The sequence below is a fragment of the Sceloporus occidentalis genome, unplaced genomic scaffold (assembly GCF_023333645.1).
Source record: "Sceloporus occidentalis isolate IW3139 unplaced genomic scaffold, rSceOcc1.0.p SCAF_13, whole genome shotgun sequence".
NCBI lineage: Eukaryota > Metazoa > Chordata > Lepidosauria > Squamata > Phrynosomatidae > Sceloporus > Sceloporus occidentalis.
In genome coordinates, this window is record NW_028316993.1 from 3,758,613 (window position 1) to 3,785,692 (window position 27,080).

The window sequence follows — 27,080 nt, forward strand, 5'->3', positions numbered from 1 at the left end:
GCCCCCGCCTGCAGCTCCGGCGCTGTCACCGACTCATCTGCATACCGCCTCCCATTGGACGCCCACGCCGGCCCTCGTTTGCATACCGCGCTCTCCGCGCTCCCCATTGGCTCCCTTCGCCCGCACTCCTCTCTGCCAGGCCCACAGGCCATTGGCTCGCGCCCCGGACCAAGCCGCGCCCCCTGCCGGATCCTTCGCGCCCACTCCCAGCAACATGGCTCTACCTGGGAGGCCCTATTTGCATGGCCACGCCCCTAGAGACAACCCATTGGTCTACCTGGGAGGCCCTATTTGCATAGCCACGCCCTGAGAAATAATCTTAGTCTACCTTTTAGTCCATATTTGCATAGAAACAACCCATTGGCTCTCCGGCCTTAGTTTCTGGCTTTGGCCACGCCCTCCTGCTAAGCTATTGGTCCGCCTAAGGAATCTGTATTTACATAGCCACGCCCTGGAGCCATCCAAACCATTCATTCACCTGCAGTGCTTTATTTGCATAAACCACGCCCACCAGCAATTTCAACACTGGATTTGATTCAAAACATTGGTTCTCCCTCTCTGTCTTATCTGCATAACCACGCCCTGAAAGTGTGTGATTGGCTCTCCTGGTCCTGAATCTACCTGAATGACCACACCCCCTGGATTCAAATCCTAGGATTGCCTGCAATGCAAGGCAATTAAGGCAGATTCTGTATTAAGGTCTGGCCATTCTCTCTCTTCCTCTGGACCTCCTCCTCCTCCATTGGCTGGAATCCCTTTCCATCTCACCTGTGTTCCCACCCCTTTCTCAGTGGCTTAGGTATCAACAGATTTAGTATCCCTAGCCACGCCCACTTATGAAAAATTAGCATGTCCCCGCCCCTGTCGACTATGTCATTGAGAAAATTGTTATCTCTCTTTGCAAAATGTGAATTTCTGTACATTTTCCATTCCCCAATAAGTGCAGCTTGAGAGACCTACAAGAACTGAATCTGGATTCAAACTCTGGTTTCCAGGATCAGGGTCCTCAACTCACACTATGTTTGCTTTCATAGATAGATAGATAGATAGATAGATAGATATCACACCTTGCTTTTGGTAAATATAAGTAACTAATCCAGGTGAGGTTTGCCCTGTCTATCCAAGTGTCCATGGCTTTGCATCCATCGCAACGCTGATGGAAGAAGATCTGAGCGCAAGGCCAGGGCGACCGAACCCAGAGTGCTAAGAAGACCCACGTCTCAAAGGGAAAGGGGTCCGTCGGGTGTGATGGCAACAATGGGCTTATAAATGGTTGTGGTAATAATAGTGCGAGGATGGGGTAGCCATGGCGACGGAGAGGATGGTAGCCATGACAATGGAAGGAGGAGGGAGGGTGGCAGGCGGCGGGGAAGAGGACAGTGAGGAGCATCGTTGGCCTTGGAGGGGAGGAAAGGGGGAGAACAGCCCCGACAAGGCGGCCTGGTGGTCCCTGGTGAGCCCCAGCGAATGCGGGAAACGCACACTTGTGTTGCACCGTTGTGTTGGGAAGAGGACTAGAGACCATCAGTGTGCAATGGGACATCCGTGCACATGCAACAGATAAAGCCATGGATTGCGCATGGTACGACGCAGAAGCAAAAAGCCTAGTGTGCAAACATCTGGGGATACAGCTATGGGTTGTGGGAGACAAAAGGAGATGATGGAGAGGCAGAAGAGGAGGAGGAGGAGGATCTGGCCTCTTTCCCCAAAACTAGGACACAAAGAGGCTTACTATTTTAAAAAAACAATACAGATAAAGACATACCAGAAAAAGGACCAGCGTGAGTTCGAGGATACATTCCAGCATCAGGGAGGGCGATGCCTCGGGAAGGATAATTTAAGCCCCACTCCCTGGAAAAAGCCAAGAGTGGCCAAACTGCATCCCTCCAGATGCTGTTAAGACTGCAACCCTCAGCAGTCCTTGCCCATGGCTAAGGCAGATGGGAGCTGCACTCCAGCCGTTCCTGGAGAGAGACACTTTGCTTACACTTGCATTAAACCTTCAGTCAGGATAGAAAATCATGCCATTCTCCAGCTGTTGCTGGAAAAAGACTCAAATCAAGGTGGCTTACTATTTACTATTCCTTAACCGAGGCTTAGGGCAGATGGGAGTTGCACTCCAGACACTCTTGGAGAGAGACACTTTGCTTCCCTGTGCTTTAAACCTTCAGTCAGGATAGAAATGGCACAACTCTCGTTGTTGCTGGAGTAAGTCTCCCATCAACCTAAGCCAGCAAGACCAAAGGTGAGGGAATCATGGGATTTGCAGTACAACAACATCCACTGGTCTGCACTGTTCCCACCCTTGCCTTAGGACAATTCAGTGCCACTTCTGCATCTCCTGAAGTCTTGCTGAGATGGCTGCCTCTTGAAAGGAGTCAAGGGACCAAAGCTTCCAATATTATTATTATTATTATTATTATTTTAAAAAACACACAGAGTAAGAATGAAAAACCACCCACCCCCTCCCCACCCCCCACAAGCTTTCCTTCCTCAACCCAATGAGCCAAGGCTGGCCGTTGGAAAGGTTTTCGGTGCCAAGACGCTCACCCAAGGACTAGCCATCAAGCCCCAGAGAGGAAGAAAAGGTGGCTTTGTTTGCTGCACAAGGAACTAGTCTTTTGAGTGCCGGCCTCCTTCAGACAGCCGCTTTTTCAACGGAGACGGAGCTGATGTGCCGCTGGAAGGTCAGAGGGCAGGAAGCGGTTTGGAGGCAGGAAGCCAGCCAGGTTCACGGCACAAACGGAGGCTGAAAGGAAGCAATTCGAATTCTAGACTGAGCGCCAGCCTCTTTCAATAGCTGCTGATGCAGTTCTCCATTCCAACGAAAACAGGAACAAAACGGGAACCCTTCTTTACCTTTGAGATAAAAAGACATGGTTCCCGCACTATGGTTTGATAAACCTCCAATAAAGGGGGGGGTCGAAGTGCTAGCCATATGTGACCCCAGAGACTACCTTAGTGGTTTTTTACTCCTACCCAGAATCCACCAAACCAGACTCTTGTCTGGCCAAAGTGGCACTATGCCTTTTTTTAAATAGGCTGCAGGGTTCCGTTGTTCTGCGGCACATGAAAAAGACCGCATTTTTTCAAACTAGGAGTGGAGGTACTGACACTTCCATTTTTGCATTTTTCGTGGGTGTGTGTGTGTGATTTTTCAGCAACTCCAGATGGTCCCGGGGCAAATATTTGGCTCCTGAACCCACCAGGTTTGGCACAAGGGAATCCCCAGATCCTTTTACTGCACAGACTGTAGCAGGCAGTCCATGCATTCGGTTTGCTTCTCCACCTTCCTTCCTCCATCAGCTCCTCCTCAAAACTGGTCCTCAGCTTCTGATCATTCAGTGTCTTCCTCCCAAACAGGGTTGGAATTAAGAGAATCGCTTGTCGCCTCAGTCTTTCTCTCCCAGGGGAGAAGACATGGAGAATTTGCAAAATGAAAGGGTGAAATTCAGACATTCCCTTGAGTTGTCTTTGGCTTTTTGTGCTAGCAGTTAGTGCTGTTGTCTTGTTCCAAAGAATGACCTCTGAAGATGATGCAGGAGGAGGAGAAGGGTGACCACAACCCTCTGTCAGATGTCTGCCATTGGCCATCTGATGGCAAGAGCAATTCAGAGCACACTGACCCGGTCTGCCAAGCCCTTCATCTCCTGCTGTTGCTCCTCCTCTTCCTCCTCCTCTTCATCCAGACGGCGGACCCGCAAGTGATCTGGATATGGGAGGCCATGTTGGGCGGCAAACTGCTCCCACCGGGCATCATCACTCTCGTGGGTGATGTAGCGCTCCGCCATCCGGCTCTCTAGTTCTCGGAGGTCCAGCCACGTTTGGTAGTCCTGTTGGTGTGCAACACAGAAGATGGAGACAAATCAGAACAGTTCACTTGTGCATAGATCTAGGCATTACTTGTATATACTCAACTAGAAGCTGACCTCATGTATAAGAGACTAAATGTGAAAAGGGATCTGGGAGTCCAAGTAGACCACAAGTTGAACATGAGTCACCAGTGCGATGCGGCAGCTATAAAGGCCAATGTAATTTTAGGCTGCATCAATAAAAGTATACTGTCTAGATCAAGAGAAGTAATAGTGCCACTGTATTCTGCTCTAGTCAGGCCCCATTGGAATACTGTGTCCAGTTCTGGGCTCCACAATTCAAAAAGGACATTGAGAAACTGGAGCGTGTCCAAAGGAGGGCGACTAAAATGGTGAAAGGTCTGGAAACCTTGCCCTATGAGGAACGACTCAGAGAGCTGGGGATGTTTAGCCTGGAGAAGAGAAGGTTAAGAGGTGATATGATAGCCCTGTTTAAATATGTGAAAGGATGTCATATTGAGGAGGGAGCAAGCTTGTTTTCTGCTGCTCCAGAGAACAGGACCCGGAACAATGGATGCAAGCTCCAGAAAAAGAGATCCCAGCTCAACATTAGGAGGAACTTCCTGACAGTAAGGGCTGTTTGAGAGTGGGACATGCTTCCTCAGAGTGTAGTGGGGTCTCCTTCCTTAGAGGTCTTTAAACAGAGGCTGGATGGACATCTGTCAGTATGTTTTGATTGAGAGTTCCTGCAGGGTAGAATGGGGTTGGACTGGATGGCCCTTCGGGTCTCTTCCAACTCTATGATCCTATGATTCTATGACTCATGTATAAGTCGAGGGCAGGTTTGGGGGCCAAAATTATGGATTTCAATATGGCCCATGGATAAGTCGAAGGTAAAACTTAGAGGCATGTCACAAAGGGCCTAAAAGATAAAGCAAAGGAAAATAATGCCAAATAAAATTCCATCAGACGTAACTGTTTGCGCTCACATTAAAGACTGAATGGATGAGAGAGCAGAGGAAGGTCAGCGCTTTCCAGGACAGGTTCCACTCTTGCTTTTCATCAGAGGATGGTTCCTTTGACTGGAAATTTGAGTAAAAAAACTGACCCCATAAACCTGAATCAACTTATCCACAGGTCAATGTAAGTACTGTGCTTTAAATCCGATATATAGTACTTGCATTGACCCTTGGATAAGTCGGGTCAGGTTTTTGGGGTCAATTTTTGGACTAAAATTTCTAGACTTATACATGCCTATATACAGTACTTCTGATTCACTTGCAGCTTCCAGAAGCATGGGACTACAACCCCTGGCTGGGGGATTCTGGGAGCTATAGTCCAACTCCGCTGGAAGCTGCCAGAGTGGATGCACTCTCCTATAGTTAATCTGCAGCTTTACTACTGGGTTGAGGATCTTGGGAGTTCTAGTCCAACATCCCAGTGGCTGCCATGTTGAGAAACACAGTCATATAGCTAAGCTTCAGGTTTAGCCTTCAAAGGGGATTCTGGGAGTTGTAATCCAACACCTTTAGAGGTGGCCAGCTTGGGGAATCAGGGCGGATTACAACAGGTGTTTAAAACATCCAAGAGATTAAAATTACAGACAAAGTTAAAAAGAATCCCATATCCCAACCCTCCCCCAGTCATATAAAATTAAACGCAAACCAATTAAAAGAGAATTAAACAAAGTAAGAGTTAAAATACAAAGATTCCTATTGCAAATTAAATGAGATGGAGAATGAATTCCAACATTAATTCCAGTTTAAGGGGGAGAGAGGCATGTTTTCCTTAGAGTAAAATGGAGATAGCTGTATTTATACTCTTAAAATGTCTGTTCAAAAGGGTTTGTTTGGGGTCTACGAGGTTCACCATACCATTCTACCCAACCTTTATAGATACCTGTAACCATGAGTGGCTGAGCGATTTATCGACACTATAGCGTTTCCTCATCTTCACCTGGAGCAGGTTGTTGATCAGATCAATGGCTACGGAAGAAAGGAAGGAAGAAAGAAAGAGAAATCATGATGGATGCTGTGCCATTTTGGATGCCATCAACACCAACTCTTGCCCAGTAAGAAACAGAACCATAACAGAACCATATTCAAGTAGAACCATAGTCAAGGGAAGTCCTAGCCTCACTATATTCTGCACTGGGTCAGGAATCATCTGGAGCTCTGGGTTCAGTTCTGGGTGTTTCATTTTAAGAAGAGTTTAGATGGTTTTGGAGCATGTTCAAAGGACAATGAGGAGGAGAAGAGACACAGAGAACAAATCATATGAGGAAAGGTGGAGGGAGCCGGTCAAGTTGAGCCTGGTGAAGGTAGGACCAAGGGGTAGCATGATGGCACTCTTTAAATATCTCAAGGGTTGTCACAGAGAAGATGGGGCAGGCTTGTTTTCTGCTGCCCCAGAAGCTAGGACCGGGTCTTATGGGTTTAGCTACAGAAGGGTAGAGTTTGAATGAACATGAGAAGGAACTTCTTCACAGTAAGAGAAGTTGGGCAATGGAACCAGTTGCCTATTGAGGTGGCGGCAGTCATCTTCAGTAGACATCTTCAGAATGAAGCTATACCTCCCCATCCCCAAAGGAGGGATGGGGAATGTGTGGCCTTTCCAGATGACAGGAGACTCCAACCCCCATCATCCCCAACCAGAAGCGAGGCATGATGGGTGTTGCTCTCCACCAACATTCAGTAAGGCCACATGCTCTCCATCCCTGGCTGCAAGAGTGTATATATGAAAGAACTGGGCCTCCATATCCGTGGATTCTGTATCCACAGATTCTTCACCCAGAGATTCAACCATCCAGGGCTTGAAAATATATTTTTTAAAATATTTAATATTAATTTTTAAATTATACACAGACACAGACACAGACACACACACACACACACACAGAGTTGGCCAACCCCAACCACAGGATGGCCATCCGTGGATTTGAGCCCACTGCACAAAACCCATACTTCTTTGCTGCACCTTTTGTTTTCCTAATGCCCACTTTTGTCTCCACTGTGCAAAGCCCCTATTTCTTTACTGCACCTTTTATTTCCCCACTGCCCACTTTTGTGCCCACTGTGCACAAAACCCCTATTTCCTTACCGCACCTATTGTTTTCCTACTGCCCAATGTGTGCCAGAGTAATCCATGGTACAAAGACAAAGACTATGTGAGAGCAGACCCCAGCACTCCCTTCTCAGCCAAGCGCCATGGACATTTACCTCCAACAGAGATCTGGCGCCATGGGTTGGGTGGGTACATGAAGGCGGCATTCTGGATCTGGTCGCTGATGTCCTCGTCTTCGTTGAAGGGGAAGGTACCACTCAGACTGACGTACATGATGACCCCCACTGACCACATGTCCAAGGAGCGGTTGTAGCCCTGGTTGAGAAGGACCTCGGGTGCCAGGTAAGCCGGGGTGCCCACAACCGAACGGCGGAAGGACTTCTCACCAATGATGCGGGCAAAGCCAAAGTCACACAGCTTGACCTGCAAGTAGGGAAAGAATAAAACAGATGAAGGTCTGCCGTGTACTGAGGAAACATGGCATAAAATCCCCAAAATATCATTTGGGGGTCTTAAAAAGAGGTCTGTTATTATCATCATTATTATTATACGTTACTATTAATTATTGAACATTATAATTATTATATGTTCTTACACATTAATAAAGCATTATATTATTCTGATATACTACTACTAACACATGATCTAATACCATAATAATATTTATTATAATAATGCATTATTAATGTGTAATAACAGATAATAACCTGTATAATTTATATTACTGATGTATTATTAATATGTAATTACACATATAAGATTTATTGTATGTAATTACATATTAATAACACATCATTAATATAAATTGTACAGGTTATTATATGTCATTACACATTAATAATGCATTATAAAATGCATATTATTATGGTATACTACTATTACATGATTAACTACTACAAATTATAAATACATATATGTAATTACATATTAATAAAACACCTTTATTATTATTACATATTAATATTGCATTATTGTAAAATACATATTATTGTGATATATTACTAATACATGACTAACTACTTATAAATTATACATGTATATAAGTAATTACATAACACATCATTATTATAAATTATGCATTTTATTGTGTTATTACATATTAATAGTGCATTATACATTGCTATTATATACTCCCAATAAAACACGATCAATTATTATATATTCTAAATCAGAATATTTATTAATAATAATAAATAAATAATAAATTTTATTTCTACCCCGCCCTTCCATAGGTATGATCAGGGCGGCTTACAAAATTATTAAAACATTCCAATACAAGATAAAAAATACAATATAACAGTTAAAAACATTAGTACAAAAACGGAACAGGAAGACAATAAAATATACATGTCAGGGGCAAGGAGAAGAGAGAAGGAGTTTACAACGGTCCGGGGTCGAAAGGGAAAAGGAGAGCAGGAAAAAACAGACAGTCTAAGGTGGGAAGGCCAGCCGGAATAGATATGTTTTCAGCTGTGTCTTAAAGACAGCTAATGAGGCGGCGGAGCGAAGCTCTGCAGGGAGCTTATTCCAGAGAGAAGGGGCAGCAGTAGTAAAAGCCCTCTGTGAGGTCCGCATCAAGTTGGACCTAGGGACCTCCAACAATTTGGTCCCGGAAGTTCTGAGCGTGCGAGGCGGATTATGTGGGGAGAGGCGGTCCTCCAAGTACCCTGGGCCCAAGCCATTTAGGGCTTTATAGGTCAAAACCAACACCTTGTATTGAGCTCGGAAGCAAATAGGCAGCCAATGAAGGTCTTTTAAAATAGGTGTTATATGGTCCGACCTGGAGCTACCAGCGACCAGTCTGGCTGCCATGTTCTGCACCAATTGCAGCTTCCGGGTTTGGTACAAGGGTTGCCCCATGTAGAGCGCATTGCAGAAGTCTAATCGAGAGGTTACCAAAGCATGTACAACAGATTCAAGGTCCTTTCGGTCCAGGTAGGGACGCAGCTGGCGTATCAGCCGTAGCTGATAACAAGCACTCCTGACCGTCGCATCCACCTGAGAAGTTAGCTGGAGCGACGAATCAAGGAGTACTCCCAAGCTGCGCACCGAGTCCTTCAGGGGGAGCGTGACCCCATTCATGACCGGGTGACAGATCTCACCACCCGAAACCGGGGATAATAATAATATAGTATTATAAATTAGACATATTAATATATATTAATAGCACATGATTCTTAATAATACATGATTATGAACTCTTATAATTTATAAATTGAAATTTTATATTCATTTTTATCCCACCTTTTCCCCAATACTAAGACTCAGGACATCTTATAAATAACGAAAGCCAGTACAGATTAAAAACTCATTATAACATCAGTAATTTTTTATATGTATATGTATGTGTATGTTACTTAAAAACAGTTAAAACAATTTACAGGCTTAAAACCATTGAAAATTCATCAACCCTGGGATGTGTATTTTTATGAGAAGTCAAGAGAGCTTTAATGCTGTGGGTTCAGAGAAGCACACAAAATAAGTATAAGTCCCTCTCCATATACCGTGATTCTTTGGGCTGGAACCATAATAATTAAAGTGGTATTGAACTGCTATAATTGTGCATTGTGGACGCACCAGCTTCTTTTACAATTTAGGAGGTGCTTCAGACTATGAATTCTCACCTGGGGAAATGGCTCAGCCGAAGCCAGGAGAACGTTTTCCGGCTTCAGGTCGCAATGCACAATGTTCTTGAAATGCAGATGCCGCAAGGCCACCAGGATCTGAACATAGGGACACAAATATGGAAGAAGAAATGAGACAAAAAGGAGCAGAAAAGTTGCCCAGTTCTCTCTCGTTGGGATTCCACTTGCGCATGCGCCACAAAAGTCCACCACAAAAAGAATGACAAAAGGATGTTAAAGAAAGTGATAACAATTATCAATGAGAATGATATCTATAGCCAAGATGCATAACAAACAAGGAGGGGATGTAAAAATGCAGAACTAAATAGAACACCGCAATTTATCATGCCCACAAAACATCCTGTACAGTCATCCTTTCGCATTTGCGGCATTGACTTTTGTGGCTTTTGCTTATTCACGGGTTTGAATGATATGTTCTCTCTGGGAATCTCCTCTAGCACAACTCTATGGTCAATGCGTTGCACTGGATGACCAAGAGATTCCTAGAAAGAACACTTCTCCAGACATCTGTAAGTCTTCCAGCATAATTCTATGGTTGTCTTCTTGCAGATGTTGACCATAGAGTTGTGTTGGAGGACCTGGAGATTCCTAGAGAGGTGTTCTTTCAAGTAAAAAAGAGTTTTCCCACTTTCACAGGGGTTCTGCACCCCTAATGCACCCCTAACCCCAGCGAATGTAGAGGGTCCACTGTATATGGAGAGAATACCTTCACATTGAATACCCTCGCTCCAGTCTCTGTCGACATCTAGTGGACACTGCCTGAATTACATCCTCTCTTACTCATACTTTCCATTATTTTGCAGAACTGGACAGGAAGGAGGTTGAAGGAAAGGCATGATAAGGCATTTTAAAAGGTTTTATTTTTTAACCTGCGTGATGAGGAACTTCGTAATCCTCTCCGGAAGCCGACCTTTCTCCGAAGACAGGATCATTTCCAGCATGTCACCATGGAGTTTTTCCATCACGACAAAGACCTTTTCTGGTGTCTCAAACATACACTCCAGGTTCACGATCCCAGCGTGTCTCAAACTCTGCAGTAAGGCAGAATAGGAAGGAGGGGCTGGTACATAGTCTAGAGCAGGGGACTGCAACTCCCATCAGCCCCGGCCAGCATCAGAGACAGTGATGGAATTTGATGCAGCCCAACAAGACGTAGAACAGGGATGAACATAATGCAACCTATGTGCTACATAAGGCCTCTGGATCCCAATTTGTGGCAGACCTGTCAATTTTTTGGCACGATTTTGGGCAATTTTTGCCTGATAATTACACAGAAAGCCCACCAAACAGATGAAAACATGCCCCCCACAAGCAAACCAGAAGCCTATAACAACCCTAAATAATTCCATTTTCTCTGCAGTTCCTCTCAAAATGGTGACTATTGACACTTCCTGTTGCCATTTTGAGAAGTAGAAAATTGAAGTATTTGGGCTTGCTTTGACCCACAAGAGAGATCTGGGAGGTTGTGCAATTGCAATTGCAATTGCTCATTCTATCAGGTTATATGTCTCCCCCTTCCTTCCTTTAACTTTAAGGAATCCCTTCAGCCATCTTCTTCCACAGACGCTTTGCCTGTTCGCTTCCGCAAGATGGCTGACACCCAGTTCACCTGCAAGATGGCGACTTCGTTGCGCAATTGGCTTTCTTGCTTGGTAGGAAAGCGGAGCTTGTCAATCACTTTCACCGCCACGTCGCGTCCAGTCTTCCGGTGTTTCCCTGTTGGTTCAAAGAGAAGTCAATCTCTTCTTAGATGAAGATTCCCCACTGATGATATATGGCCCTTCGCAACCAACCCACCTCCCATGTCAGCTGAAATATCTTCAAACTCGGTGTCAAAGGTGTCACTATCTCAGCCACCCCTGAGGACAAATTTGGATTTTGGAGTATTTCAGATTTCTGAATTCCAGATAAGGGAGACTCAATCTGTAGTTATGTTGTATTTTGAGTAAAGTGAAACCAAGTTGTAGCTTACCTCCATAGACAACACCAAACTGTCCAGAGCCCAAGACTTCATCTGGGAAGATCTGGTAGACAGTGGCTATATCCTACAATCGGATAAAGAAGTCATACTGGATAGAGTAGATCCTCCTCTTCCCTCCAAGTTAAGGACTTAAGAGGGTAGTTGAAGGGTGACCACCAAAGAAAACCAGGGCTTACAACACTCACCACATTCTCTTGGATCTGGCTGTTGGACACAGAGATTCGCAATGATGCTTGTCCTAGAAGAAAAATCTAAGTCAGACCAAAACAACAACCTTCCAACTTGCTCCCATGCCAATGTCCAACAAGGAAGGCCTTGTGTACCCACAAGGGCTGTTGTGAAAGAAGGAGAGACAAAACCAAACCACCAAGATGTGGTGAGGCAATACCCCATTGGAACACTAGAGGTCAGTACTGGACAAGGAGCATGCTCAGAAGGGAGGCTTCGACTCCATGAGACTTATGTTTAGAGAGAAGAGTACTTAAAACATATGAGAGAGTATGTGTGTGTTTCTTAGACACTCACTGTGAGGTGCTTCGCCCTGGGCAGAAGCCGCGCCTTGGAGGACGACTGGCATGAGAGCCTGGCGGATGGCTGTCTCCCATGCCTTCGCTTGCTCCAGGCTGTCCCCTCCATGCTGGTTGTTACTGGGAACGCCATTTTCCCCAACGTAGTAGGTGGCTTTTGCTGTGATGATTTCAAAGCAGTGAGGGTTGGCCCCTGAAGGCACCAGGGAAAAGTCCCGGGCAGGTTCTACAGCCAAGATCTCCGACAAAGGAATCTCCTATAGGGTTGGGATGTGAAGAGGAAAGAAAACTGAAATCAGCTCCCTTCAACAACTATCCCAACCTTCCAGGCAGGCATGGGTTTCTTGTATTTCTACAGCAACTCACTGCCATGTCTCTGACCTACAGAATACTGGGAATACAGTCAGTCTTCAGCATTTGCATTTTGACTCGTACGGATTTGATTATTCACAGATTTGAGTAATATGTTCTCTCTAGGTCCTCCAGCATGACACTCACTTAAATCTGGCTTTATGACCTAAGTTTAGAAGAGATAGGGGCTTCTGTGCACGATAACTCCCAGAATCCCCCGGCTGGCATTGTCACATTGGCTAGGCAATACAGCAAGGTGGAGCCCGAAGAAAAAACCCAAACTTTTCCAAACTCTGGTCAAGATAAGACCACAAATTCTGTCTGTCTATGTGATGATGCCATGAAGCCAACACAGAGCAAAGGCAATTGTTTTCTGCCCTCACTCTGGCATAAGCAGCAAGAGGGAGCACTATTTCTCTTGCCCCTATGCCTAGGAAAAAGGAAGACTTACATTAAAGCTACGCTGCTCCCTCCCTGCCCCAAAATACGCTTCTTTTTGTTTTAGAGCAGTGGCGTCTTGCTGTAAGTCACCTCGACTCCCAGTTCTGGGAGAAAGAGGAGTACTGTATAAGTCAAACATGAAACCTTCTCATCCCAATGCCCACCTGTCATTCGGAAACTGCATTGAGATTAAAAAGTATGTTTGGAGCAGAGGAAGAACAGTGTCCCTCCAAGACCCTTGAGCATCCTGTTTTCATTCACCCTGAAATGTCCCCCAAGAAACGGAGCCTCTTACCTTGTAGTAGCGACTGCTGGAGTTGTTTTGGAAAAGGGTGAGACATTTGCTGTCCAGCCGCCAGTAATGACGTTTCCGCTGCAAAACAAGAAGAGAGCAAGAGCCACTACAGCCACGTTGCTACCAGGATGGGATGGAGGCATCTTTTTGTAAGCCTCTGTGCCCTGAAGCAAGAGGAGATATTCCTTGTTTGGAATGTAACTCTCAGGATCTCCTCCAGCCAGCATAGCCACTGGGTTATGGAGGCGGTGGGATTCGGAGATTGATAGTCCCAAGGCTAAATATAATTCCTAGTCCAAAGCAGCCCCAATGACTCAACTGCTGACTAGTTAAGTCAAGGCTTGTATAAATCCTATTTGTTCAAGGGGGTCTACAGGACTAGTCATTGCATGTAGCCTTTTACATATTGCTGGAGAGCAAGACCTGGCTATTCTAGCCAGCATAGTCGAGGGTGAGAAATGTCAAGAACCGTAGACCAACAGCATCTGGAAGGCCTCATAACTTGCACTTGTGACTTAGGTCCCCCAAAATAAACACATACACACACATGCACTCACACTTCTCCCACATCTTCCTCAATATGTCCAGTTTCCTAGTCAGAAAACAAGGTTTGTGCCTCAAAATCTACCTTTTCTGCTTTCTGTCCAGAAATGTTATTTTCTTTGCCAAACCGGGACAATTGAAGAGTATGAAACATGTGCATGGGTGTGTATATGGATTATGGGACTAGAAGCCATCAAGAAACCCATGCTGAGCACACAGCATCCTCAGCTGCTCCCGAAAGCTGTCCAGACGTCTCCTGTGCCTCCTGCCCACCTTGCCCAGCCCCCAGCGCAGCTCACCAGAGTGTCCTTGTTGCTGAAATGGACTACCCAGCCTTCCTTCAGAGCCGTGCTGGACTTCCGGGTGGTTTGTCGGACCGACTGGACCACTCGCATGAGTGGGATGTAGCCCATGGAGCTGGGGAGACAAAAGTGGAACATACATCAACAAAAGGCCAGATCCTGGGAGGGTTTCCGTTTGGGGTACTACAACTCCCAAAATCTCCCACCCAAGTCTCTGGGAGTTGTCACATTTTTAAAAAGCTACTTTTCCAAGCTCTCAAAGAGAGCAAAAGCTAGAGGGAGACGTGAGACCAAGGATGGCAGAAGTCAGTGGAAAACGAGAAGAGTGTTTCTTTATTTTCAGTGGGAAAAAGAGAAAGATAAATAATTCCATTTACTACTTTCTTCTCCAAAGATATACCCAATTGGTGTTGGGTTTTTTTGAGCACCAAGCTTGACTTACTTTCCCCCTATTTTATCTTTCACCAACCTGAAACTGGGGTGGCATGAATCCTAAAAATAAGGAGTTTCTGGGCCAATTATGGGAGGAAGGAACTACAGATATAAAATGTATGCAAACTAATAATAATAACAGTCAGGAACAAATTTCACACTGCATTTAGGGACAGCAAAGAAAGGACAGTTTTGGGGTCAGAGCCTCTCCTCACCCTTGAGGTTTGCTGATATCATCAGCATCCTCGCCCATCTGCAGGTCGTTCTCTGAATGGGACCCAGGGATGATCCCGGAGTCATCCGACTCATCCATGAGTGAGTTCTTCTCTGCCTCACTGAGGTCACTGGGCTCTTCCATCGTAACATCTGGGAGGAGAAAGGAGAAAAAGGCGCGTGGCAAAATGGTTCTTTTGATGCATGGGCTACCTAACAACCTCTGCAGATGGCAAGCTTTTAAGATCTGAAACTGGTTCCTTAGTCCCAGTCCTCTACTTGGAAAAAACACAGATTTGAACAAATTTGTAAACTATCCACTTGTTGAGATGAATAAGAGCCTGGCATTCACCTGCCCATCCCGAACTCCAAATTAAATTCTGAACTGCATGAACTGACTCCCCACCCATCTCAAACCATGGATACAGAATTAGGTTCCTCCCATCTCAAGAGTTGAAACCGGATCCTCCACTTCCAGCCCACTTCCAGCCCTTTGCAAGAAGAAATGTGGTTGGCACTCACCTCCCCCGTTAAACAGTGTCTCTCCAAGGCAGTCATTGGGCACTCGAGTGGCACAGCGCTTATGGCAGTTGAATTTGCAATCTGGAAGGAATTGGGGAAAGGATGTGGCATGGAGAGAAAGGAAGGAGCAGGGTTAGAGTACTACATCATAGCCAGAAAAAGTCCCCACTCACTGTTTATTGCCTCTTCTGCATCACTTGGCTTCCCACCTGTTGATGTGAACCAAGGTAGCGCACCTGGCCAACAAGGACGTGCAATACAACAGCCTGGCCACCAGGTGGAACTGTGTCACAGGACAGTCTTCTTTTGTTCATCTATTACATCCCATACAGGTGTGTGCCAAAGGAGACCCATCCAGGTGACCAGACATTCTCCTTTTCCAGGACACATCCTACATTTCAGCCTTCTCTCCAGGAGGAATTTCAAAATGTCCTCCATTTGGAGCATGGTTAAGAAGCATGGATTTACATTTATATCAGTGTTGTTGGATTTTATTTTGGAATGTCCAACCTTTTTCACTCACCTTTGCACTGCAGTCCCTGGCGGAAGAGGCCTTTGAGGAGCTTCTTGCAATACTGGCAGACAGTGGGGCGGGTATAAGAATGGATGAGGAAAGTGTGGGGCACCTTGACTTTGGAGAGGAAGAGCTTGTCCAGTTCAATGGGGCGGCCGATGTATGTGGAGGATGTCAGGCGGCGGGGCAAAAGCTCCACCGAACTCCGGCTCTTGTGGAGGGGGGGCACAAAGAGAATGGGGGTAATAATAGGGTTAGTTGACTGGAAAGAAATGCTCAGAGCCCTGCCAGAAATTCTGTTCATTTTGCCAGTCCTCTATCGGATTATCCTGCAACAAATTCAGAAGCATTCTATGCTTTAATTCTATTTTAAAGTACAGTCGGCTCTCAGTAGCCATGGGGGAATCCGTTCTGGACACACCATGGATACCAAAATCCACAGATTCTCAAGTCCACGTTGTCGCCAAAGATGGCGTAGACATGACACGGCACCACCATTGGGGACAATGGAACTTCAATGGATGGTTTGCGTACGTGGCCGCAGCAACATTAGGGACAGCCCCCGTTGTCCCCAGTGGTGGCATGTGCATGCGGCTGTGCTGTCGTTAGGGACAACGGGACTCGTCCTTAATAGCCACCTTGAGTCCCTATACAGGGAGGAAGGTGGGTTTTAATAAATGAAATAATAATAATCAAGCAGAGCTGTTCCTTGCAGCAATAGAGAGAGATGATGTTGACTCACCAGATCATCAGAAGTAGAGGGCAAGGAGTCGGTGATAGAAAGGCGCAAGGACTGGGAGTTGGCCAGAGAGGTGGACGATAGGCGCCGCTTTCGAGCCCCGCTGCAGTTGTTGGGGATGCTGAAGGCACAACGTTTGTGGTAGTTCAGCCCACAGCCTGGGAGAGGAAAAGCAATGCAAAAGGCGGTGAGATTGGAAGCAAAGAAGTAAGTCAAAGGCAGCCTTTCCTCAGTTATGTAGAGACCAGAACTCTCAGATGGAGGATTATGGGTGTTGCAGTCCAACACATCTGGAGGAGATAAGGTTGAGGGAAGAACCTGCTCTAGAGTGATGCTTTCATGGCCAGAAAACTGGCATTCAAGTTTAATTAACAGGCGGATATACTGTTTTTTCAACTGCTTTTTGCTTATCTATTATTATTATCATCGCTGTTGGTGTCATCATCATCATATTTATTTAGATCAGTGGTTCCCAAATTTTGGTCTTCCACATGTTTTGGACTTCATCTCCCAGAATTCCTGACTGTTGTCCACTTGACAGAGGCTTCCAAAATACTTGATGGACCCAAGTTTGGGAACCACTGACCTAAATAAATATAAATATAATGATGACGATAATTATAATGATTTAGACCCTGCTTTTCCCCAAAATCGGGACTCAAAATGGCTTACAATTTAAAAGTTCAGGACAAGTAAAAACATACAAAAGTGATCATTAAACATTAACAGAATTAAGTTATTACAATATTAAAAACTGATCAATATTAAAAACTGTTTAAAAAATAGAATACCATTTACAAAGATAAAAGCACTTAAAACCATACACTTTAAAACAGTACAACTGTACAAACAAATTACAAAAGTAAGACAGCACAGTAAAGACGTTTTCAATGGCTTTCGATATTACAGAACATTTAATTTCCTTTTAATAAGACTCTTTTCCATGCTTTCTTCTATAGTGTATTTGTATGATCGCTGTAAGCCACTTTGAGTCCTGATTCCAAAGGAAAGGTTGGGATGTTTATGTTGTTAACAATAAAAATAACAAAAAGATCTCAATTCTAGTTACTTTTAAGAAACAGGGAAGCAAATCGGTAGTATGTCAATAATCTGTAGCTATGATGGGAGACTAACTTGGCTTGAGAGCTTTGGGACTGTAACTTTCCAGGCTCAGTAATGGGAAAGTGACAGTCATGTGAACCAAAACACCATGTTTCTCAGTCCGGGAACCAAAAAATGCACCCCTTCAGGGACCTTCTCATGCCCTACAGCAGTAAACCAAAAGAACGGAGATTTCCTTCAAATGCCAGTTTGAAAAGATGGTAAGGTGAGCGATGTATTAGCTTCCGATTAAGCATTAAACATGCCAGGGACCTAAAAACCAACTGGGTAATTGCATGCCAGGCCCTGAGGCGAATGCCAAATGGGGGCATGCAGCCGCTAAAAAGTCACGTGGCTTTGAAGGTCAAAAACAAGGGCCAGGTTGCACAACTTGGGATGTGGAATGGCCAGCCTGGGCTTGGATTTGTAGGGGTTTTGCAAGGTTATGGCTCACAGAGGTCAGTCAGGCTGCATCTGCACTACAGAATTAATTCAGTTTGACACCGCTTTAATTGCCATGGCCCATATGTCCCAGGCCCCTTTCCGGACTCCACATTTTTAATGTTCTGCATCCGCTTTAACTGCCAGGATTGCATCTGGATTTATAGTTTGGGGAAGCACTAGAGATGAGAATTCTGACTGCTCCCTAAACTGCAAATCATAGGATTTCACAGGATGTTGGCTTGGCAGTTAGAGCAGAATTTTGTTTGCTGTTGTGTGCCTTTGTTTCTAACTTCTGGCAACCCTAAAGTGAAGCTATCATGGGTTTTCTTGGCAAGGTTTGTTCAAGGGTGAGGTAGTCTTTGCCTTCCTCTGAGGCTGAGAGTGTGTGACTTACTTACCCAAAGTCACCCAGTGGCTGAGTGGGGATTCGACCCTCATTTCTAGAGTCCTAATTCAATGCTCAAACCATTATACCCAAAACAGAGCATTATATCTGAGTCTTGTGAACAGGCTCCTAGTTTCAGATGAGAATTAAACAGCAAATATCTTTTTCCAAATATCAATGTGCAAAATTATTGTGGGGAGGGGGGGAGAGTCTTTAAAATGTGTTCAGCATCTTAAAACAGAGCAAGGACACTAAGAAAAAGAAACAGGAATAAAATCTCAAGATAAAGGCAGAATTAAGGATTAGCTGCTGTTCCGTTTTAGCAAAGAGAAGGCACCAAACCTAACCTTGGTTGCAGCCTTGCTGAGAGTCCTAGCAGATTTTAAAATGACTTTTCAAGGCTAGAGAGGCAACAAAATATCATCACTGAGGCAGACACAGAATAAGACTTCTTTGGAGTTTAGAAAAGTTACTTTTGGGGACTGCTGTTGTTGTTGCGTGCCTTAAAGTTTGCTTCCAATTTATGGCGATGCTAAGGGGTTTTCTTGGCAAGTTCCTTTAGAGGGAGTTTGCAATTGTCATCGTCTGAAGCTGAGAGAGTGTGACTTGAGCAGGATCACTCAGTAGGTTTACAATGCCAAGACAGGATTCGAACTCCTGTCTCAAGGGTGCTAGTCCAAGATTGAAACCGCTATGCCACAGTGGTTCTCCTTTTGGGACGATAGCTTCCAGAATATCTCAGATTATAACACAAATACTAAAATATGAACTTTTCAAAACTGTGATCTTGCTTCTCCAAATAGCTAAAAAATAACCTAGAACAAGTTATGCAAAGTAAGAAAGTAAGGAAAGTAAGAAAGTAAAAAATTAAGCCAGAAAAATCCCCCTGTGTTTGGTTTTAGGAAATTCCAGTAGGACTTCCTTATGGTGGAATGAGCAAAGGGACTAAAAGCATTTGAATTTTACACTCTGGATTGTACTGTTTTAAAACAACTGGGTTTAGCAACCCAACATGTCCCTTCACATGCTTTTATTACCTCAGCCTTAGATAATGTACTAGTTGTAGACCTTAGGCAATAAGCCACACTCTCTCAGCCTCAGAGGATGGCAATGGCAACCCCCTCCTGAAGAAACTTGCCAAGAAAATCCTATGATAGGGGCTCCCTAAGTTGAAGGCACACAACAACCATGTTCCCCACATCATATCCCTTCCCATAAAAAATGCCCATCCCTTACCATCACATTTAAGGCCTTGGCGCACCAACCCAAAAAGCATTTCTCCACAATGGTCGCAGAACGCCGGCGCCCGGTACGAATGGACGTTGAGGGCATGCGGACGGATCCGGAAGTCTTCGAAAGTCGCGGAAGCTAAGGAAGGGAGGAAGAGAGAGAGAGCATTCAGACGTGGGTTTGTCTCAACAGGGAGCATCCATTCAAAATGGTCAATTCAAACGCCAGGGCAGTGGTCTGCAATCCAGAACTTGGTGTGTTGAGACTACAAGGCTCATCATCCACTAACCAGCACCGAAACTTAATGCAAACCCTTCTTCAAGGTAGTTTTCTCTACCTTGGGCAAAACAACTCTCAAAACAAATTATGTACAGTGGGCCCTTAGTATGCACTGCAGTTTGGTTCCAGGAACCCACATGGATACCTAAATCCATGGATGCTCAAGTCTCATTAAATATAATGGTGTAGTAAAATGGTGTCCCTTATATAAAATGGTAAAATCAAGGTTTTCTAGTTGGAATTTATACTTTTTCCATGGCCAGGCAGGGATTCAAACCCTGCTCTCCAGAGGCCAATACACAAGCCACTATACCACAATGGCTCTCATTGGAGCCCATAACCCTCCAACATTTCGGAGATGCAAACTGAGATACCTGAGGACCAGGAACAACAGAGCATGGTGCAAATGGCAAAAGGTATAGATGAGGAAGAAGAGACAAATTAGGAGTGCCTGCAGCAGTTTGCTTTTGCCTGATCCTACTGGGAAGAGCAAGGTGCTGCCCCTTCCTACTGCATTATTTGAATGCAAACAACTTTGAACTCAGTTTGCAGCAAGTGAAGTAAGCTAGGATGAGGGAGAAAGTGGAAGGACGAGAGAGAAACCGGGGCAGTTTAAACACAGCTGGAAAAGTGGGACAACGGAGGATTAATCGGGACTGTCCCTGTTGGAGGGTATGGTAGACCACAAAAGCAACTTGCTCCAAACTCTGGTCACTACTAGTCTTACTCACCCTTTCTTCTCCCCTGCCCCCCCCCCCCAACAAAGGAAAACACAGAAGGGGTTGACTGCACCCAAAACCCACATCCTGCCCATGTCTCTGTTGCCTAGACACAAGAGTCAAAAAAAGATCACCTGCCACTTCGAGTCACAAGATCTAGGCCAGAGAATAAAAACTGAAGGGACACACATGGCCCTCTAAGTTGTTCCCTACATGCTCAAAACCCATAAAAACCCAAGAAACATCCTGAGTCTTCATCTGACCCCAGAGAAGATGCTTGAAGATGTCAGCCACTGCTGGTGGTGAAACGTCAACAATAAACTCTTCCAGAACATGGCCACATTGTCCCAAAACCCCACAAATAACTATGGATTCCAACCGTGAAAGCCTTCGACTTCACATGGTCAGGACAGCTTCTAACATCAATACAGGTTGCTGTCTATTTGTTCCACAATGTACCTGAGAGCACCACCTCCACCAAGTCGCCTTCCTGGATATCGCTGGCAGCTCGGACCAGTTGAAGGATGTTGGCTGACGATGGGTCATGTTTGAAGAGCAAGATCTTGTCGTAGAGACCGTAAAAACCACACTCTGGGAACTGCCAGAGAGAAAAGAAAGGCATGGATGAAATGAGGCAAGGCAACGCTGGGCACACCTAGCCGACATCTGTGGACTGAAGTCACAGCGCAGCGGGAAGGCAAACATGCTTTGTGTGGAGAGGCTTCAAGATCTCCTGTTCATGGCTAGGCACAAAACCTCTGGCTGAAATGCTGGAGACCAGTCAAAGTAAATAATACTGGCCCAGATAGAACATCAGTAGCTGCCCATCTTCAAACGAACTCAGCTTAGGCCTTTGCTAGCTTAGAAACTCTCCCAAGGCGGCACTAGAAATGGCAACACCCCAAAACCAGTTGCAGAGCATTTTAGCCTTCCAGAATATACAGGATGGGCCTTACACGTTGCAGTCCTTGAACAAAGGAAGACTAGAAAGAAAAACAGCTGAATTGATTCATGTTCACAAATTCCAGTCTGTGAGCATAGGAATGAACTAAGATAATGGCTTCATGGCGCACTGCTTATATCGATACAAGAGTCCTTACTATTGCACTCATAATAATAAGACTCATCTCAGGGAAGGTTTTAAACCCAGGGAAACTGACTTTTGGTACCCAGATTTTTTGCTTTCAAACATCAACACTAACTGACCACTATAAAGATCTGAAAGACCTGCACCACTTTTGCAGGTGTCTCGAAAATGTCTCTGTTTTTCTCTCTTCCTCCCACTTTGCCCCTTTGTCATCAGTTGCTGCAAAACATGTTCAAAGTGCAGAAGTAGTGCTCTTCCCAGTAGCCTCAGGCAAAAGCAAACCACTGCAGTCTCGTCTAGCTTATGCATTCTTCCTCATTAATAACCTTGGCCGTCTTAAGCACATGCTGATGTTCCTTGGCCACATGTCCCACAGTTTTCACCTGTGAAATATCAAAGGGTATGTGAAGTGATGGGGAAAGAGTCGGTAGAGTCAATTAGGATTCAAATATGTTAAATCAGTAATCTTTCCCTGCATGGTGCAGTAGACACAAACTTTGGTTCAGTAGACACAAGCTTTGTTTCACGCACTATTTAAAGTATTGTATAAAATCACCTCCAGGGTATGTGCATAAGGTGGATATGAAACGTAAGTGAATTTTGTGTTTAGATTTGGGGCCCATCTCCAGGATATCTCATTATGTACACATATGCAAATACAAGTCCTTCACAATCCAAAATCCAGAACACTTCCAGTCCCAGGCATTTCAGATAAGAGAGATTCAACCTGAAAATCTGTGGTAATGTGTAGTTCAAACCTGCCACGTTCCTGGAGAGATTGCATCCCGCAGGGCTGAGCTTTGGAGAAAAAGGGACAACTCAGCTAATGGCAGTTTTTCAATTACGTGCCAATCGTACGGAAGGGCTCACTCACACCTGGCTGCCCATGGCAAGGAACAGGCCGTTCTGGGCAACGAGGCGGGAAAGCTTTTCGGAAACTGAAAGAAAGATGGTCCTTTTTGTTGCAAGCTGCCAGTCTGTGAAACAACCAGACAAGGCTTCTGCGTTGTACAACTTCAAAGCAGTCACTCATTTGAAGCCAAGGTACAAAGCTCTGACCAGGAGACAAAAGACCAGCTAGCATAATGTGTGAATGCGACTGTTCAACAGTAACACCAGGGGCTCTTTCACATTACACAATTACAACACAGTCATTCCAGTTTAACTGCCGTGGTTCCATCCCATGGAGTCCTGGGATTTGCAGTGGAGGGAGATGATCTAGTGCTTCCCTGAACTATAAAACCCAGGTTTTCTTAGGAGGCAGCCATGGGAGTTTGTGGAATCATAGCACTATAATTGTCTATTTTTAAAAGTAATCGTTGTGCGTCCAAATGGACACCCAGCCCTGGCTTGTGGATAGCCAGGGGAGACAAACAGACACACAACATTTAGTCAGTGAATTGTACAATTTCCATCCCTGTTTTAATGTCTGCTGCAAAGTAAAATACAAAAATAATCCCCAAATATATATCTTTTGCCATCTTGCATCAGTTGTTTCTTCTAACCAGTTTTTCTAAAGTTTGGTAAGAGTTATAGGGATTTCTCCCCTTCTTTTTAATTCAAATTAAACAGAATTGTGATGGAGGACCTAGAGATTCCTAGAGATAACATATTAATGAAAACCGCAAATAATCAAATCCACAAAAGACAAAGCCACAAATGTGGAGAGATCTCCAAATGAATTAACAATTTGCAGCTGAACAATGAGAATGTTGCATTCGAGTTCATCTTTGTGATCAGCCTTGAATCTTAGAGTTATTGTTGTTTGAGGGGAGAATAGAAATGAAATGAAATAATGACGAAACCTTTGCAATAAACATGTGCATGTGTCTTTGTCAGTTTTAAGGATGGGATGTTTTACATAGGGATAGGCAAGGAACAAGATCCACTCTTTCATTCTCTGTTACAAGCTGCTATGCAAATCCAGGCACTTATTTTTAACTCGAAAAGATCTGAAAGGCACATGTTGGTTCCAGTTGACCTCCAGCCTCTCCCTTCCTTCCTCCAACTCCCCCCCCCCTTTCCTTCTTCCTACCGTCAGAGCAAAGTATAGGCAACAATCACATACCCTCCAACATGAAAACCGGGAGGCGTGTAACATCAGAGTGTGGTCAAGGTGGCAAAAGTTATGAATGAGGAGGAACAGCTCCCAGTATCCCTGACTGGCTAGAGCTCCTGGAAGTTGAAGCCCAAAACACCTGTTGGACCAAAGTGTGGGATCCGTTGTTCTATCGGTATTATTTTCACTGTCTGAATAACCCCTAAGCATTTCATTTGGAGCAGCAGAATCCTCTTTTGGAGGGGCAATGCTCTCCAAATTCCCCACCGCCGCCCCATGGCTATACTCCGGTTGCAAGAACCAGCCGCCGCCAAGCTATCTGGAATTGCCTCCTGAGTCACCCCAGTCTCTTTCATCCCTCCATCTCTCTGCTGCCCAAAGTGCCAGGCTTAGTGGCTGAGCCCAGGAGAGAAACATGGTCCATGACTCAACCTGGCATCAGGGCACGGCCCTTTATTCAAAGCCTGATCAAGGCTGGGAGCAGGGCAAGGCAAGAACAAGAGAGGAGGAACTTGTCAATCCGTCCACAAATGCACACACCTGAAAATATTTCTTCCTTGCCTGAGGACAGTCAAGAGACATCAGAGACATCGCCACGCCAGTGTGACATGTGTCAGTATGCAAAGGGATCCTACAGTGATTCCCAAACTCTGGTCCTACTGATGTTTTGGACTTCAGCTCCCAGATTTCCTGACCATCCACCAAGCCGGCTGTGGCTTCTGGGAGCTGAAGTCCAAAACTCTCGGAGGACCACAGTTTGGGAATCCCTGCATGTAGCACCTTAGAGACTAACTGGGCAAAAGCTGTAGCCGAAGCTTACTTCATTGCATCTGAGGAAGTAGACGTAGCTAGCATCTGCACTGCAGAAATGATCTGGTTTGACACCATTTTTACTGTCATGGCATGGCCATGTAAACCCACTGGCTGACCTTGGGCAAGTCACATTCTCTCAGCTTCAGGGGAAGGCAATGGCCAACCTCCTCTGAACAATTCTTGCCAGGAAAATCCCATCTTAGGGTTGCCATAAGCTGGAAACGACTCGAAGGCGCACAGCAACAAATACGCCTTATACACATAGCCTGAAGGTACATGAAATGTGTATACATTGAACCACCAGAAAGCAATGTCACTGTCTCAGCCATTCAAGGGGGGGAAATGGTTTTTAGAATAGTTCAGAATTCTGGATAAGGGAGACTAAACCTATATATATCCTCTAAGTTAGCAATTCCCAAACTTTGATCCTACCAATGTTTTGGCTCCCAGAATTCCTGACTATTGGCCAAGTTGGCTGTGGCTTCTGGGAGTTGAAGTCCAAAACACCTGGAGGACCAATGTTTGGGAACCATTGCTCTAAGCTCTGGACAGAGAGAGAAATCTACAACCTAAGTGGAAAAGGCCCAGGGAAATGGTGTGTGTTAATCCAGACAAGTGCTTAAACTCTCCCTCCCATTATCCCCACCCCCCACACAGATAGGCTTCCAGGTTTCCTCCTGCCTTTGCTAAAGGATGTAGAGGAGGGCGTTTTCCATCCTGGAGAGCTCCCAGCCATTATCTCTCAGCCTCTTTCGGAACCAGGAACGCTTCCCTTTCCTGAGCAGAGCAGCCAGCGTCTCCGCTGTTGTTTCCGCTCCTTCCCCAGAACATAAAAAATGAGGTCGGTATTCATTCTGGATGAAGATTAAGTGAGACAGAGAGTTGAAAGTGATCTAAATGACAGATACACACACACACACACCCTCCCCCCCCCATTAAACCTTGCTCAAGTCTTGCAGTCTTCAGGGGAAGGCTTTCTTTGCATCCCATCATCCCCTGATGTTGGTGTTGTGTACCTTCAAGACTTATGGTGACTCTACATTTGCCCTTGCCTTGCTCTGAGGCTGAGAGAGTGTGACTTGGCCATTCAGTGGGTTCCCATTGAGACCAAGGTTCAAATCCCTCCTCAGCCACGGTGACATTGGGGAAGTCACACTCTCTCAGCCTCAGAGGATGGCAAAGGCAAACCCCCTCTGAACAAATCTTGCCAAGAAAACCCATGATAGGTTTGCCTTAGGGTTGCCATAAGAAGGCGTGAATCAACAACAACCACCTTTGGCTCAGCCATTCTGAGGTCTCCTGCCACAGGGTTGCCAAATTCTTGCACAGATATCTGCTCTTCTGACCTTAACCAATAATAATAATAATAATAATAATAATAATAATAATAATTTGTTTTATTTATATACCGCTATTCCAAAGATCATAGCGGTGAACAGCAAGTAAGCTAATTTGCCCCAACAGTCTGGGTACTCATTTTAGCTCCCTCCTCGGAAGGATGCAAGCCTGAGTCGAGCTTGGGCTTGAACTAGCAACCTTGTGGTTTTGAGTGAATGGCTGCAGTACAGGCATTTAACCACTGCGCCACCAGGGCTGGACTATAACTTCCAGAATCCCCAAACATGGGGATTTGGGGAGTTGTAGTCCTCAGATTCTTAATATCCGCTCCTCAGCTCCTTAAATGAATCTTCTTCCATCACAACTGAGGAGCAAAGCACATTTTATGGGACGCCAGGTTTCTGTTTCAGTAACAGTTGTGCATCCAAATGGACTCTAAGATGGATACACACAGTTAAATCCACTTGATACGGTGTGATGTGTTACCTCTTTCTGGGCTGGGAAAATGCTTCCAAAAGGCGAACTATGTGCACAAAGGTTGAGATGTCATGGATGCACAAAAGCCATGTTTACAGACAGGCAAACACACAGCTGGAATCTTTCATGCACACAAAGCCCAGAATACATACAAAAGGCTGGGAAAATCCAGGTTGCATGCAAACATTGACACATATGGGGTGATCCTCTTGCGGATTCATTAGTCCCCATGCAACACACATTGTTGATTTCCACATTGCTGTTGTTGTTGTGTGCCTTCAAGTCATTTCCGACTTACAGTAACCCTAAGGTGAACCTATCATAGGGTTTTTTTGGGAAGATTTCTTCAGAGGGGGTTTGCCATTGTCATCCTCTGAGGCCGAGAGAGTGTGACTTGCCCAAGGCCACTCAGTGGGCTTCCATGACTGAGCCGGGATTCGAACCCTGGACTCCAATGGCCAAACCACTGCGCCCTATTGGCTTGCCTCCCACAAGGTAGGTTCATATAACTATCCCCATGCAGTAGAAATAATCCAGTTTGTCACCACTTTATAATGCCAGGCCTCAGTGCTATGGATATCTGGGAATGGTAGTTTGTGGTGGTGCCAGATGACCATTCCCAGAATTCCATAGCCTTGAGCCAGGGCTGTTAAAGTGGTGTCAAGCCGGATTATTTTTGCAGTGTGGACAAAGGCTGAGTATCTTAATTCAAAGTGAATCTCACCCCCAGAAAGCATCTGATACACTCAGTGGCATCACTAATAGTAA

At 45.1% G+C, this 27,080-nt stretch overlaps 1 protein-coding gene across 2 annotated transcripts in view; it reads right to left on the reverse strand.

Moving 5' to 3' along the window:
• Positions 1 to 2,478: 2,478 nt before the first annotated feature.
• Positions 2,479 to 27,080, reverse strand: part of PRKD2 (protein kinase D2) — a 36,200-nt gene continuing 11,598 nt past the window's right edge. For both annotated transcript variants that reach the window (XM_089478618.1, XM_089478617.1), the window contains exons 2-18: positions 20,998 to 21,136; positions 19,547 to 19,678; positions 16,384 to 16,538; positions 15,651 to 15,852; positions 15,128 to 15,208; positions 14,608 to 14,758; positions 13,958 to 14,075; positions 13,116 to 13,193; positions 12,027 to 12,285; positions 11,687 to 11,739; positions 11,493 to 11,565; positions 11,130 to 11,236; positions 10,390 to 10,551; positions 9,500 to 9,598; positions 7,031 to 7,298; positions 5,712 to 5,797; positions 2,479 to 3,833 (exon numbers count right to left, since the gene is read on the reverse strand). In XM_089478618.1, the coding sequence (XP_089334744.1) occupies positions 3,612 to 3,833; positions 5,712 to 5,797; positions 7,031 to 7,298; positions 9,500 to 9,598; positions 10,390 to 10,551; positions 11,130 to 11,236; positions 11,493 to 11,565; positions 11,687 to 11,739; positions 12,027 to 12,285; positions 13,116 to 13,193; positions 13,958 to 14,075; positions 14,608 to 14,758; positions 15,128 to 15,208; positions 15,651 to 15,852; positions 16,384 to 16,538; positions 19,547 to 19,586 (2,154 nt within the window). In that variant the 5' untranslated portion in view covers positions 19,587 to 19,678; positions 20,998 to 21,136 and the 3' untranslated portion in view covers positions 2,479 to 3,611. The remainder of the gene's footprint in view (positions 3,834 to 5,711; positions 5,798 to 7,030; positions 7,299 to 9,499; positions 9,599 to 10,389; positions 10,552 to 11,129; positions 11,237 to 11,492; positions 11,566 to 11,686; positions 11,740 to 12,026; positions 12,286 to 13,115; positions 13,194 to 13,957; positions 14,076 to 14,607; positions 14,759 to 15,127; positions 15,209 to 15,650; positions 15,853 to 16,383; positions 16,539 to 19,546; positions 19,679 to 20,997; positions 21,137 to 27,080) is intronic.